The sequence below is a fragment of the Patagioenas fasciata genome, chromosome 1 (assembly GCF_037038585.1).
Source record: "Patagioenas fasciata isolate bPatFas1 chromosome 1, bPatFas1.hap1, whole genome shotgun sequence".
Taxonomy (NCBI): domain Eukaryota; kingdom Metazoa; phylum Chordata; class Aves; order Columbiformes; family Columbidae; genus Patagioenas; species Patagioenas fasciata.
The window spans coordinates 96,815,797-96,831,468 of record NC_092520.1 but is presented as its reverse complement, the minus strand read 5'-3'; the positions used below and the strand labels follow the sequence as shown (position 1 = coordinate 96,831,468).

The 15,672-nt window shown below is 44.9% G+C and overlaps 1 protein-coding gene across 2 annotated transcripts in view; it reads right to left on the bottom strand.

Annotated features, from left to right (window-relative positions):
- PDE9A (phosphodiesterase 9A) overlaps positions 1-15,672 on the bottom strand; it is a 50,279-nt gene that overhangs the window by 31,950 nt on the left and 2,657 nt on the right. For both annotated transcript variants that reach the window (XM_071811514.1, XM_071811507.1), the window contains exons 2-4: positions 4,587-4,657; positions 2,683-2,760; positions 1,690-1,733 (exon numbers count right to left, since the gene is read on the bottom strand). In XM_071811514.1, the coding sequence (XP_071667615.1) occupies positions 1,690-1,733; positions 2,683-2,760; positions 4,587-4,657 (193 nt within the window). The remainder of the gene's footprint in view (positions 1-1,689; positions 1,734-2,682; positions 2,761-4,586; positions 4,658-15,672) is intronic.

The window sequence follows — 15,672 nt, the reverse complement described above, 5'->3', positions numbered from 1 at the left end:
GACCAGCTTTCCAGCTGGTATAGCACAGTGACATTCCCCAGCAGAGCCCTACTGGCCCTGTTCGCAGGTCTTTCTCCAACTTTGGGCACATGGCTGCTGGTTACCCATGCCAGCTGGTACACGGAGACGCATGCTCCTGTTAAGACCCCACTTTTTCTGATCTGATAATGCAAATAGTCTGCTCCTGGATCAGAAGAGTGATGCCGTTCCAGCAGAGTTTGTTGCAATAAGGAAATAGTTTAGGAGACTGCTTCCCTTAGCAGTCACATCCCTCAGCTTTGACTACCGCCTTCTGGCAACAGTGGCAATCACTGACATGAGACCTGTTTATGGTTTATAACAAATCTTACTGTGATAAAGTTCTTCCTTGTTTCCTTGCTTCTTTGTTCTTTTTGCTCTCTCTTTGCCTTTGTTCTCTGCATGCAGAAGCTCCCTGCTGTTGCTTCTTGGTCCACCCCAAAATCCTCCTACACTGCCTTGCTGTGCCCTTCTCCTACAGATGTTTTTGCTGCAGTGGACGTGGCTACCTCAAGCAATGGCTTTGGTTCCCTGCACCTCCCTATCTAATAAAAGACAGTGCTGTGAGACACTATGTTTTCTTGTGTAACACAGCAGATTAAGTAAGAACAAGAGGTGGGACCTGCAATTAGCATTAGCAAGAAGATGAGGTGGAACCAGCAAAACTGCCTTGCCCTTGTCCCAAGAGCCTCAACCATTCCTGCAAACTACTTTTTTTCAGCCCCAGACTTCCTGGCTCCCTCCTGTCTGCACAGTCATGTTTCCAAGATAATTTTAATGTCTTGGCCCTTTTCTGTCCTATCTTCTCATTTTACTGCTTCAAAATGTGTCCCCAACTGACATCTCCTATCATCCCGCAGCCCCTGTCTTAGCAGCCAGCCTCTCCCTGCACTTCCATGATGTACAGGGCTCTTGCTCAAGCTACCTTGGAGTGAGAGGCAGGAGATACTGCAGTTGCATGGAAGAGAGGGACCGTGAGCCAGATGCTCTACAGGAATTGCCTCAAGCAAGTGCTCTGCTCCAGTGCCTGAAAGCTGTTGGCCTGAGCATGACACTGGTAGGCAAAGAGAAATGGTAGAAGTGCCACTTCAGTCCTGCCTGTGGAGTGCAACAGTGTGGTGAGCTGGGGAATGTGTTCCAGATGTGTTATTTCATCCAGGCCTTCTTTAATCTTGTCAGGTGTATTTATGTATTTATTATGCTTGGAGCTACCATGCCCACAACAGAAATTAGGCTTGTTCTCCAGCCATTTGGAAATAACATGGGGTTCACATGTTGTGCTCAACTTTCCACCAGAGCTTTGCTGAGCAGTGAACGAGTTTAACAAAACACTGCAGGACGGGCTTTCAAACATCATCTGCATTGCCTGAAAAAACCCATTGTTCCATGTGACACTTTCCCCAGTACACCAGTGGTGCTGAGTTGGACCAGAGGTAAGCACTGTGAAGTCCCCTAAACCCCAGCCATTCCACCCCGCTCTCAAATACTTTGAAATCTAAAGAGGTTTTTTTAACTTTTCTCCAGAACACTGTGATCAAACACTTCTTATTCTGCCATAACTACAACCATGACACTGTCACATTTCTTTCTTGCATCATAGCCATGTAATTTCCATGCACAAATGTTTTCAAATTCAGTGTTAGTAAATTCAGCTGAAAAGGATCGTTTTACCTGAGAGCTGCCCTGTGGCGACAGGTATCACTTTGTATGGAGACCTGGAAGAGTCAGGGAGGGTTGATGTTAGCAAGACTCAGAAAGCAGGTTGTACTTCACATCCATACTCCCTGAGAAGTAGGAAAGAAGCACCTGAATGTATTTTAAGCTCTCTTAAAACCTGTCTGTTTGCATATGCAATGGGCACTTTTTATGAACACATGACCCTTCGATTTACTACTGAACTGGATACAAAGATCCTTCTTGTATTGTACAGTCACGCAATGAACATGGTAAAAATCCCTCCTCTTTGGTAAGCCTTGATAGCCTGTGGACTGAGATGGTGAGGAAATTTTACAAGTCAGAAGGGAGCTCCAATGGTGGGGAACATCTTTTCGCTCTGTGTTCATGCACCGTCCTGTGCAGTAGAACTCTCCCAGCTGTTGGGGCTGTGACACACAGTGTCAGTGAGAGTAATGCCAGTGATAAGTAATGATGAAATATGCAATAGCGGAAGGAGTTACTGTGAGCAGTCAGGGTGAAACTGAAAGTGCCAGGCTGAACAAGCAACAAGAAGCCAAGGAGAAGAGAAAGGGACTTGGAGGTGGGAAGGGCCAAAGCCAGCATGGAAGAGGCCTAACCTCATCAAAGACTTTGACTTCGCTTTACAAGTAATGTCATGATTGTGTCCTAACAGAGCAATAAAGGAGTGAGGGAACAAAGGATCTGGAAGACTTGACAGCAAACAGGATGGAGTGAGAACAGATGTTCTACACGAAATACTTAAAAATGGTACTTTTTCCTCGGACAGTTACTCCTACTTTAATGACAACTAAAAAGCTTCAAAACCAGCAGGCATTAGAGCTATAAGCTAGCATGCAATTCTTACTGTCATCTCCCTCCAGGGAGCTGCTCAGTCCCCACTACACACAAAAGGCATCTGCAGGCAACCACTCCCACTTCCCTTGGGCTCGATCACATTTTTGAAGAGCCAGTTGCAGCAAGGCTTACCTCTCCGAGTTTGCAGGCATGGTTGGATCAATGGATACCATGCAATTGTCTGCCGTCAAAAGGGAGATTGTTGTGTTCCTGAAAAGCATGTTTGAAAGAGGTTTATTAGACCTAGAAATGCTGGCTGAAATCCTGTGCTGCTGCATATGGTGCATAGGCAACTTCTCTCCTGCAGCGCACCTGACCTGGCCTGGCACTGTCTTGGACCTGCTCTACCTTGGTTCAGAAAGGGTAAAAGCATCGGATGGGGGTAGTGTTGATGTTTCACCCACATCAATTACCTGAGAGGTTTCCAGAAAAATGTTAAGTGTGATCATCCTTATCTCAGAGCAGATTTTTCTCCCTGCTAACTCATGTATTCTGATGATTCATCAACTAATAGTTTCTATTAAAAAGCTATGTTTTGTGAAACATTGACTTGGCTATGTATTGACTCACACTATACAAATGACTACTGGTGCTCTGAATGTCTTGGAATTGTCTAGTTACTCTTTTAGCAAAATGAAAACAAAACAAATATCTTGCTGAATATGGCACCTTTTTTTAATATTGTGCTAGGTGTGATCTCATAGACTCAGATGTAAGCCTTGGAGGTTTACTATGGCTCCAGGAGCGAGAAATGAAAGTGGTTGAAATCAACATTCTTTAAAAGTCTTCTGTTGAAAATGAAATGAAAAATATGCAGTGAACACTCTGTTCATGAATGACTAAAACTGCTAAACGAAGTTTCCGGGGTGATAGAGTGGAAGTACTTGATATCATAGGCAAATGAGAGTTATAAACCTCTCTAATGGCAAATGGGAGGAAATAGCCAGGATAAACAGTAAATGTCATTAATTCTGTCCAGCAGTTCATGCAAATTCTGAGTCAATACAGATAATTTTATTTTTCAGCCCCCGGAGCTGGAGTCAAGCAATGACCCATAATTGAAAGATTGCTTGGGTTTTATTTCTGTGCTTTTCCTGTATTGTAAACCCGTATGTACAAAGGTAAGGACTATGGCTTATTGCACTCTGCTGTGCATCTGACCTGCACTGCTCAAGGTCCCTATGCAGACGGCAGATGTCCCCTTCTAGATGTGATTAAGGGGCTTCCCCTCTGCACCTGCACCACTGCTCTGGGGAGGTGGTGCAGAAGTGTCTGGGTGCTACACCAAGCCACCCTCCACCATGCACCAGCCTCTCCCACCCCAACACACACATACACCTGATCCTGGATCTCTCTCAACACAGAGATTTAAGTTAGATGCTGCTCTCTATGTTGAAGGTAAGAGAAACAAACACGACAAGCAATTACAGCAGGAGAGATGCCTGGACTTTGCAGGATGACATAAATTAGGAAACACTTGGCCTGGGCAATGGATTTGGGGATATTTGTGTTCTATGAAATGGTTCTGCTGGAGTACTTCATGTTTGACCATCCCATATTCAGGATTAAGTTGCACTGTACCTAAACAGAAAGTTTATCACCTAGTGGCAATGATTCTCATTGTTCTTAATTTTTTTTCCTAAAAAACAGGTTCTAAACATATGGTTATATTTCAGTCTATATGGGCAAAAATGTCGTGCTGAGGTACAACTGGTAGGTGCACACAACCTGTGTGCACTCAGGGCTGGGCTTCTACACTTAGTTATATTTTTAGACTACATATCTTCCATTCTACTCTATTCCACTCTGTTCCTCAGGCACAGCCGGCACTGAAGTGGCTCAATGCCTGTCAGAGCTTTATCCACTTTTCCAGATGGTGCTCTTTGGATTGCCCCAATTTCTTCTTCCAGTAGACTGGAACAAGAGAGAAGCCTGAATAACAGATAAAGGAATCACTTGGGACCTGTCTTTAAGTTGTCCCCAGAAGCAGAGGAATGAAAGTGAACTGAATGTCACAAATGAAAAGAGAAACCTACCTTGGTAACCCTGTTGCAATGCAGAAGAGGTCCATGATATCTTTGGAGTTGCAATATTTACTGAAGATCACCTTCCAAATAGAACATCAGCAGGGGAAAAAAAAAAAAAAGGAAAAACAAAAAAGAGAAAGAACAGTTAGTTCGCAGTGAGATATGAACTCTATTCAGGTGTGAACTGGGCTAATTTTAAGGCTCATCCTGCCACTTCAATTATTTGATTTGACTTGTGAGCTGGAATATTTCTCTATTCCTATTTAATACATGTGCTTTTTTTGATAAAGTAAGCAAGCCTTGGAGACCCGGTTGTGCTGTTCAGAAGTAGAGCAATAATGTATGTGAACCGAGAGCAAAAGGTATCTCATAACGCAGTATTGCTGCAGCATAACAACTGCAAAATTAAGGGTGTAAGAGCCCAGAATTCAGAAGAAAACATCCCAGATTTGTGGAAGCCCTTGGATGGTATAAAAGGGCACTGCATTTTCGACTACACCAGCTTAAGGCAACTTTCAACAGACGAGAAGGTTTTTCCCCCCAGGTTGTGCCAAATTTCCCGACGACTATCAGGTTGTATCATTCCTGCTGTTAGGTCAGAGCTTGGACCTTGAATTACAAAATTTGCCACTGTTACCTTCCCACACCCCCAAACACCTCTTCATCGCCTTGCCCTTCCACTCACACCAGGCAGCCCCTGTGTGCAGAAGACTGTTGGAACAGTAGGTCTGGGAACACAGCATCCCCTTGATCCCCTTGTGATACAGCCTTTGATAACATGATCCCATGCCACCATTTTCCCTAAGTTTCCTGCATCCATCAGGACACATGGGTGACAGTGCTCCCTGATTGAGAAGCTCTTCTGCAGCTGGGGTAGGGGGGCGGAAAGCCTCTCTCTGTGCCTTTGATTGACTGCAGTGGAGGCTTTGAATCTGCTGTGGAAATAAAATGCCTAATTGCAGTCAAGTTTGGCTTGTCTTCTCAAAGATGCACAACAGCAAATGGTGGGGCTGATTTGTCCTGGGTTGTTGGTGTTAACAGCGTGGTTGCAGGCTGTGGGGGCCAGTGGTGGTGTGGAGTGGGGCAGCTTCCCTGGTCATGGCTGGAAATCAGCTCCCTCACAATCCTGAAGAAGAAGTAGCAACTGGGCTTGGGATGCAGCAGCTCAGAGGGACTTGTGGAGACCTAATGGCAAAACTCAGGAGGAGTGAGAAAGTGATCCTTCGCAGATGAGGTCTGACGCACAGGGAGATCAAGGTCAAAAGTCTCCTCTCCTTGCAGGTGCCTCACCGGAAATGTTATTTTCCGATCCCCATGGCCACCCGTAACATCCCATATTCTCAGGTGCAGTTCCCATTGCCATCCACCACAGGGGATGTGCATGCCCACAGATTATCTTGGAGGCTGGTGACTCAGAAAATGAGGAACATGTCACCTGGGATGACCTTTCAATGGTTTCTTTTTGCTGCCTTGCTTCATGCTGCCGGGAGGAGGCAGAGGCTGAGGGCAATAGGGGCTGCTACCACCCTCCCTGGGTCTGATCAGTTGAATAGGTCCCATATGTCCTGCAAGGTGAGGACCACAATGGAAAAATAGCATGTCATCATCTAATTAAACTTTTCTGAAAGGTGTAGGTGCCAGGAGTTAATTAAGCCTGCAGCCTCACTCCAGCCGTCTTGGCCTTTGAGTGGTTTAATTCCTAAATCGTAATAGTGTTGCAGTAACATGGTTTCCATGTGCCTTTTCTAAGGTGCCTTTCAGTCACAAAGGGAAATCCCTCACCTGGAGATGTCGGTGCTATCGACCCAAATCTCTGCTGCTAGTAATGGCAAGGCTGTGGGAGGGCCTGCAGGATGCTCTGCCAGCAAGGAACTCCTGATGCCTGCTGACAGCTTGGGACATCACCAGCCTGGTGTACTGGGAGAGTCAGGGCAATGCTGCAAAATCCAGTCAGCCTGGTTAAGTCCTGTTGTACCTGGGATGCAATGCACTAACACTCAAGCTGATGCTGAAGGAATGTGAAGGGTTTGGAGGGGAAGCTGTATGAGGAGCAGCTAAAGTCACTGGGTTTGTTCAGCCTGGAGGAGACTGAGGGGAGATCTCATGGGGCTACAGCTTCCTCACAAGCGGAGGAGGAGGGGCAAGTGCTGAGCTCTTCTCTCTGGTGACCAGTGACAGAACCTGAGGGAATGTCAGGAAGATGTGCCAGAGAAGGTTTATGTTGGACATTAGGAAAAGGTTCTTCCCCCAGAGGGTGGTGGAGACCCGGAACAGGCTCCCCAGGGAGGTGTCACGGCTCCAAGCCTGACAGTGTTCAAGAAGAGACTGGACGAGCCCTCAGACACATGGTGTGAACTGTGGAGTTGTCCTGTGCAGGGACAGGAGTTGGACTCTATGATTCTTGTGGGTCCCTTCCAACTCAGGACATTCTGTGATTCTGCGATTCTAAGGCATCAGACCTCAGTTTTCACTGGTGGTGGTGAGCCTTCTTATTCTTGAGTGGAGTGTCAGGGATTTTGTGGCAGAGAACGATATTGGTCACCTCAAAGAGGTGACTGTGACTGCTACGTGCACGCACACCCGCCTTCCCTGTTTGCTAACCCAGATGAGATTACATTAGGCAATATTTTTATTTATAGAACATCAAAGCACTTAATTGCTGAAGTATCTAGTAATTGCCTACGAGGCAAATGAGTGGGATTAATGCCTGTCTGTGTTTTAAAGACCTATTTTGCCCAGTGAATGACCCTTGGTTATTAAAATACAGCAGCAATCAAAGCAATAAAACATAGCCAGTCAAGTTCAAATAGGAATGAAACCCTGCTACTAGCAAAAACACAGTGTCCTACTGGTGTGATTGCTGTGAAAATTGGCTGACAGAGTATTAGAGGGTACAGCAACCGGTACATGCAGTAACTGAGCAGCTCATGTTAATTGCAGCTGAACAGACGATAAAGGCTTGTGATATGGCAGGAGTGCTATTTCAGGTATTCAGGTTTCTTATTCTGGAAATCAATTATTATTGACTAGGACAGATAAGAGAGGAAAAGATGGAAAAATAAATAAATTTAAAAACATAAAAGGTAAGAAAGTTGTCCTGACTCATAGAAAGCAGCAGAAGCTTTCAATGCATTGAGGATAAACATTAATGCTTCCTTTTACTCCATGTAACAGTGAAAGTGTGGGAAGCAAAACAAAGACTGTAGATACTAGATCATGAGCTGTCTCCATGCATGCTTTTTAGCTTTCCATACTTGGTATTTTTACTTAAGTTTGCTAAAAGTGGATTTGTGAATCACCTACCGCACTTTGATACTCATCTCAGGATGGTTGTCCTCAGCTGTTTGCACTTTTTTTTTTTTTTTTAAATCAAAGAGCATATGCTACCAAAGCTTTCTTCTATTGCAGCCTACTGAGCTTTTCTGACCAAATTCCTTCTGTTCTAGAACAGAGCAGGCAGCCTCAGACATTTCCCAAGAGTATGCAATTGTTCCTGTTATTGCCTGCAGGTTTATGTTCCCAATTAGGTCGATGTCAGCTGTACTGATGGAATACGATTGGAATGTATTTTGTAGAGATGAGAGGACAGTACTGTGTACTATTGATGGGTCCAGCACAGTATAGGAATCCTATTTGCCTAAAGTCCACTATCACTGCAAGGACAGTAGCAACATGAGGGCAAATAGAGTGACGCTGGTCTTGCAGCTACACTTCAGCCACCGGGGACACAGGGTTTCTCCCATGACCAGGAAGATGGTTGACCTGCAGCTTTGTTGACAGGTAGCCCTGTTGACACCAGCTGCAGAAGTGAGCATCTTACCCAGTTCTGTGAATATGTCCTTGCTTGGACAGATGGCCTGAAACCATTGCTGTTTAGCCTGGGTTTCCATGATGATACTTTTCTGGCAATGCTTGTGGGTCTGATCCAGACTCACAGCACAGAGGGACTTCACCTCCCTTCAGACCTGTCTCATCTGTCTCTGACCCACAGTCATCCTCTTGCTTAGGCCTGTGTTTCTACACCTGGGTGGCCAGCCATTGCTATAGTGTGTCTCACAGTACCTTACTCCCTGCATTAACGCCTAGTGCTGGGAGAATCACTGCTTAGGGCAGGACTGTGACCAAGCTATGGAGCCTAACAGAGGCCAAAGGGAGGAAACCGCAGTTTCTACAGCCTACCAATGTCATTTCTGAAAGCAAAGGCAGAGCCAAAATCATGTTCAAGCAGAGTCAAAGTAGTGATAACACTGCATGGGAAAGGGAAACAGAGGCCTCTCCTTCAGACTGCAGATTGGTGACTAAATGCCATGAAGAAAATCAGCCACATATAAACCCTGTTAATTACATTTCCCTTGGATTTATGCCAGGAGGAAAACAATGTATTCCTCAAAAGTGATACAGCATCTGCAAACAATTCCTTTCCCCTGTTTGAGTGTTAACGTTATTTCACAGAACTGTCCTTGTTACTGTTAGTAAAACTTCTACCATGTGTAGAAAAAAGTGACAGGAAAACTAATCTTCTCTGAACGCTTAGTTTGATTGTTTCGGTGGGTCTCCATCAAGACCAAGAAGCAGCCATTTGGTTTAAGTGGGGAATGGTGTCCATCTGCCTTGAAAAGTAACAAGAAGCAAAGATGGGAAAAGCAGAATGAATTATAACTGAGGCTTCTTCAAATGGAAATTAAATTTTGATGTAGCATACAGTGAGTGCAAAGTAGGACAGTGGGACTCCATGGGGATGCCTGGTTCCTGGTTCTAGAGCTCATTTCTGTGGGACTGGTTTCTTTCCTGGATACAGTTCTGCATTTTTTGAAGCATCTTCCTCTGAAATAAGGGGCCATTGTGTCTTAATCCATAGTATCCACCTCTGGTTGAGGACAAGGATTTAAAAACACCTCTCAGAAAGAGCAGGGATTAAGAGCCCTGTCACTCTGGCTGGCTCTCCTACTCAGAGGAGCAGTTCAATATTAAGGACTATGATGGAGATATTACTAGGGGTCCATTGTGCGCATACTCTGTAACCTACCAATTTACAGCTAATCACATTATATTTTGCTTTCAGATAGGATGGGTAAAAACGCAGTTTACAAATCCAATTTCTGTTCTATATTTGATCCTCAGAACAGCTAATCCTCTCTGTAAACTGCAAACCCTGTCCCAAATGTTATCCTATTCTGATCTGCCGTTGGTAATTGGGTTTTCTTCCAAGAATTTGAATTGTCTCTCTCTTTCCCCCGCCCCCCCCCCATTAAAATTCCTAAATAAATAATGCAGAAATATTTTCAAAGCCAATGTACCCTCAGTTTCCAGTCCTACTTCCTTTTGCCTAGCTCAATCTGCTGTGTTCCAGATTTTTAGCATGTGGTGATGTTTCTCATTCAGCTCAGTGAGCAATGTTTGGAGTCAGGGCTGAAAGTGTCAAGTTGAAACAATCTAAAATGATGATCATTCGCTAATGAGATCAGAAGAGGGTGTGTTAGAAAACAGTCTGGTAAAACTCAGTTATGTATCTTGCATGGATGGTGAAAAATGTTGCTGCCTCTGTAACAGCAGCTTTTACGGAGGATTTCTGAATTGCTAAGGCAGAAGGCTGATAAGAAATTTTTCATTGTGATTTCCCCTGTCCCTCCAGTGATCTTTGTTATCCATATCCAAAGTAAACAGGATCCAGAACTTTTAGATACCACTCTCTAGAAATCACTGAAAGGAATTAATATTTCTAAATGTGTAAGCAAATAGGCCTTCCTCAAAAAATAGCAATAAATTACACATCAGTCATAGTTTCCAATACCCAACAGAAGCTTTACCTGAAGTCCCATATCTAAACATCTTCCAGGTTTCTTGTGCTTTGAATTCAGACACAAGCATAGTGTGAGCTCAACTATATCCAAACTACCTGTCTGGTTTTCATTTCTTGCACTAATTAGCAGTCGATATTTGGAAAACCACTCAGTTTATCTGAGCTTCAAATGTTAGGTAATATTAAAAATAATATGCCATCTGTTTGATGCAGTAGGAGGTCCTCTAAGAGAAGAACAGAAAATAAGTGTGTGTGTGCGTGTGTGGGGAAGAAAACATGAGAGCCCTCAGCTGAGAGTCTGAGCAAAAATGGAAGCACCTCCGAGATCTTCAAATGCCGTTCCTGTCAGAGGGTGAGGAGCGTGGTAGATGTTTTACTTCCACCAGCCAGAGCTCCACAGCCCTGCTGACTCACACGCACCTGTGTGATGCGGCTTGGCAATGTTCATGTCAACATGGCACTTAAGTGAAATCTATGGGTGGGATTTGTCTGATGTAACTTTAGCCAACTACAGGTTTGGCATCTCATGCATGTTGCTCTGCTAGACTCCCTCTCTTGCCAGCAGAGAAAGAGGACAACTTCCAAAGGGCAAATCAGCCCACATGTCTCCAAAACACAGTTTAACATGGCATGAATCATCCTCTGGAGATACCATCCGCCTCCCCAGCAAATACGGGGGAGCCTGTATGACTAGCTTGGAGCAGTCATCACTAACTTTTAGGTGGCTATGGTTAACGGTTAAGCAGGGTAAATCCTGTTAACTTCCTAATTATATACTTTACCTTAAAATGAGATACAGGAGAAACCAGACAGAGCTGATGTATCAGGATCCTGAGACACGCAGCAATATGGTAAGTTGCAATTCCCATCCTTACAACATCCCTGAACAGAGTGCTATAGGAAAAGAGATTTTTTTCTCTTTTCAGAAAAGAGAAACTGTCTATGGTACACTGATACATGTGACCTTTGGGGCAATCTTGGATGTCCATTGAGAGGGACAGCATGACAGGAGTTGTCTCGGTCACTATGAGCAAGGAAGGATCTCATTACTTTTTAAAGTCACTGGGGCTCGTAGGGGAAGCCAGGTTACATTGAAGAGAGCCTTGTGCAACCTCCTGACTACACTAAGGGACATATTGCTACTATTCAGTCTTTCAGTGTTAGTGATTAGTGGCAGAATGTAACCAGGAACCAGCACGGCTGCTTTTGAGAGGCTGAGCTAAAAATTTCTTATTTTCTGCAGCACACATAGAAGTATTTCAGCTTTTGACAAATAACAGAAATGTCTATGCTCTGGCTTTACTTAACACAAAAACAGCACACAGTTGCTGCTAGTGTAGCGCTAAGTATAATTAGCCCTGTAGCACATTGATGCATTAAGCTTAAAATGTTTCATAAACTAGATAATAAGGATGCTTTAGCACTAAATGTCCTCACCACATGTGAATGAAGCCAGGCTGCTTCTTTCAAAACTACTCGCAAAATTAATGTTTGACATTACAACATGGTTGATAGTATATTAAAGGACTGTCAGAAGGGTGACGTTAGTTAACAGAGTAAAGAAAAACAGGTATGGTGGGAGGCAAATGAAAGGCCAATTTGCAGCTGTAGAAGTACATTCACTAGAAATGTGACAGAAACAAAATAGTTTTGCCTTGTTTGTATTAAAGCCAAAGGAGTCTGTATGTGAGTAGCATAAGTCACTGCGGTTGACTTGTCTGAATCCATCAGTAAAGCTAGTAGCAGTGTTAGACCTATGCTTTGTCTTGGCTAACGTGAGCATAAACTGTAATAACTATAACAGACTGCGTATGACTTCAGGAACACAAACAGCAGTAAACAAGGTGTTTTGAGTGGTGGGTACAGAATAATTATGGAGCTATGCTGGAATTACGGAGCTGTGCTAGAATTATGGTTTGGCTTCCTAAATGCTCTGAGGAGCCCTCCCTGGGGAGGAAAAAGAAGGTGGAGTAATAATGAGAGAGGCCACAGGGGTGACATTTTTCTCTCAGTTTTTTAAAAGCCTGTTTTTTAAGACATTTTTACTCTTTAAAATGTTTATGTGCTGTAATGTAGTGGAATGTTAGGAACCTGCTCTTCATTTCTTGCTGCTTTACAACAAGAGCATCTAGCAGCCATCTTGAATTCACTGGGGCCAGCTAAAATCAGAAAGCCAAGGTGAGCCAAGACCCCTGACCAGATTCAGGCTGTGCTCCTTTGCAACTTCCCTCACACACAGAGCTCTGCCAGCACTAAGAAAATGACCTTGATCCCACAAAAACAAACTCATGCCTCACCATGCTAAAGAGGGTTTGGCATCACTTTGTCCATGTACGGAAGGAACCTACAAACACTGGCCAGGCAGAGAGGCTCCTGGAGGTGTCCATGTCCCAATCGCCTGTGAACCCCCGTCTGTGCACCCCTCTGATGGCTGGCAGATGAAAGGGTATTGCCCCAAACACCTGGGAACTGGGTCCATGGGCGCCGCAGAGCATGCTGGTCCGGCTGTGCCGGGAGATTCGCTGGAGTGAAAAAATATTTAATCACCTTGAACTCATCATCACACTGTTATTTTTCTGCTGTGTTTTGGTTTTAATCTGAATCTAGTTTGGCATGTTAAAAATAGCACTGCGAGCTTTGGAAAAATCTGTTGGGTTTGTTGGAGTCTAGGCATCTACACCACAGTTGCTCTTGCTTTAATTAAAAAGAAAAGCTCACATGACAGAAATGATTCCTATGTGGTGATGTTTCAGTGCAATAACCACAGCACCAAAATGTGGTCTTAGTTTTGTCCTGTTCATTGTGGACCTCAGGCCAAGAGGAACAATGGGCGTGGATGGACCCATGTCCTGCTCCACAGGCCAGTACAATAGACACCCATGAAAGTTGAACTCAATGCATTTGTTTGAGAAAAAAAAAAAAGGTCATTTCTCTGTTTGGCATCCAGAATGACTCACTCAACCAGCAAAATGGCTCCAAAATTCTTTACTTGCTTTTTGAAGATGAAGAAAATACCACCCTAAGTGATTTCCTTGAATCCTTGACAAAGGCGGCAGTCTTTTCTTTTTTTCCGGTTAGCTCAGGTTCTGTACCCCTCTAATTTTCCATCCTTGTTACAAATGTGATGCTGACTAAGACACTGGAAACAGAAACCCTCTTGAATTAAACATTTTTGTCAAAGGAACCCCTTACAACTCAGTAAGCAAAGACCTGTGACATTTGAAAACAAGAGCCATGAAGAATCCATCTGGGAATATGGTCATTGTCTGGTTTGGCTCTGCTACCATTTAAATCTTGAAGGTCAGAAGAAAATGTTCCCCTGCAGTTTCTCCATGGAAAAAATTTGGGCATGGGCTAGGGAATATTTTCTTTCTGGTGGATTTTTAATTTGAAACAGACTCAGTAGGAATTTTTAATAAAAACGCACCCAAAGGGTTAATAAAATTATGAAGGAAAATAAGACTACAGATCTGGCTTAGTTTTTGTAGAGCAAACTTCACTGCTCTGCTGACAGGTTGGGGATTTAGATGCTTGATCCCATCCATTGGCACTCCAGGAACAAGAAATCCCCATCCATAGTGGTGCTGCAAGATCACCTTATCCTGTATGAAACACGACCATGGCTTTGCCCCATCCCGCTCTCTTCTCCTTTGCCTGGCAGCAGGCCAGGCTGTGTCAGAGGTGGGATAGGGAGGTGTTTCATGGGTGTGCTAAGTCCCAGGCATGCGTGCGAAGTGCAGAGGGAGTTTGTGTCCAGGCAAGTGGGTAATGAACTGCTGGGTGTTTCTGGGTGAGAGAATCCTTTAAACATAAATAAACCAAGCAGAACATGTTTCCCCTGGGCATGTATCCCCTTTACATAGGTACTGGATAGGAAGTGCATTATGCTGTAACTCCATTTTTGAACCAGCTCTGAGAACAAGTGACCTCTTTGAATCTGGTTTGCACGGAGTCCCTGGTTTGGCACAGGGTTGTAATGCTACAAAGCCTTTGATATTACCTCTCCAGCAGCCCTGGCCTGGCTGTCCCCTTTGCCTCTTGCTTCATGTTCAGCTCTACCTCCACCAGCTCGACAGGTGGCCGCCCCATGGGAGACCTCCATCCCCTGTCCTGTGGCTGGGACACAGATAACACCAGCTTGAAGCCTTACCCTGGTGGGCACAAAAGCCACCTCTTTGGGGATTCTGAGCTCAGGTGCCTGTGGGGAATTCCACGGCTGGTGTCTACTGGGACAGGGTGGGTCATCTTGTGTCCCTCTGAAAGCAGAGCTTTTGCTTCCCCAGCATGGGGAGATACTCAGTCAACTTTGCCCATGGGAGGAGAACCTGCCCCTGCAGTCAGCTTTGGTGAAGAACATTTTGTGCCTTCCCATGCCTCTGAAAGGTCAGTTTATCAAACTGTGACAAGTGACTGGGAGCCTCTGCGGGCACAGGCAGGATTGGGCTAAGGGGAAAGGGCAGGAGCCGAGGCAGTTACTGAGGTGAGGGCCAGGCTTCCCAAGCGTGATACAGGAGTAATGCACAGCAGCACTGGGCTGGGCTCCTCTCTGCTGTCAGCCTCCCGCTGCCCTTCCACAGGAGGCCACTGGACTCCCGGCTGCCCATGGTGCTGGCAGTTGTGGGTCTCAACCCTTCCACTGGGACATGCTCCCTCAGCCTCAGCACTGCTGATGATCACATGCATCAAGAATGGCGTGTCCAGCAGGACTAGGGAAGTGATCATCCTCTTGTACTTGGCACTGGTGAGGCTGCACATCAGATCCTGTGTTCAATTTTGGGTCCCTCACTACAAGACAGACATTGAGGTGCTGGAGAGAGTTCAGAGAAGGACAGCGAAGCTGGTGAGAGGCCTGGAACACAAGTCTGATGAGGAGCAGCTGAGGGAACTGGGGCTGTTTATCCTGGAGAAAAGGAGGCTGAGGGGAGACCTTATCGCTCTCTACAACTACCTGAAAGGAGGTTGTAGCATGAAGGGGGCTGGTCTCTTCTCCCAACTAACAGGTGATAGGATGAGAGGAAATGGCCTCGAGTTGCACCAAGGGAGGTTTAGTTGGATATTAGAAAAAATTTCTTCATTGAAAGGGTTGTGAAGCAGTGGAACAGGCTGCCCAGGGAAGTGGTGGAGTCACCATCCCTGGAGGTGTTTAAAAGATGTGTAGATTAGGTTCTTAGGAACATGATTTAGTGCTAGACTTAGGTTATAGTTAAACTCTATGATCTTGAGGGCCTCTTCCAACCAAAATGATTCTATGACTCTATGATGCTGTCTTTATTTCAGCAGCCACTGAGGATGGTT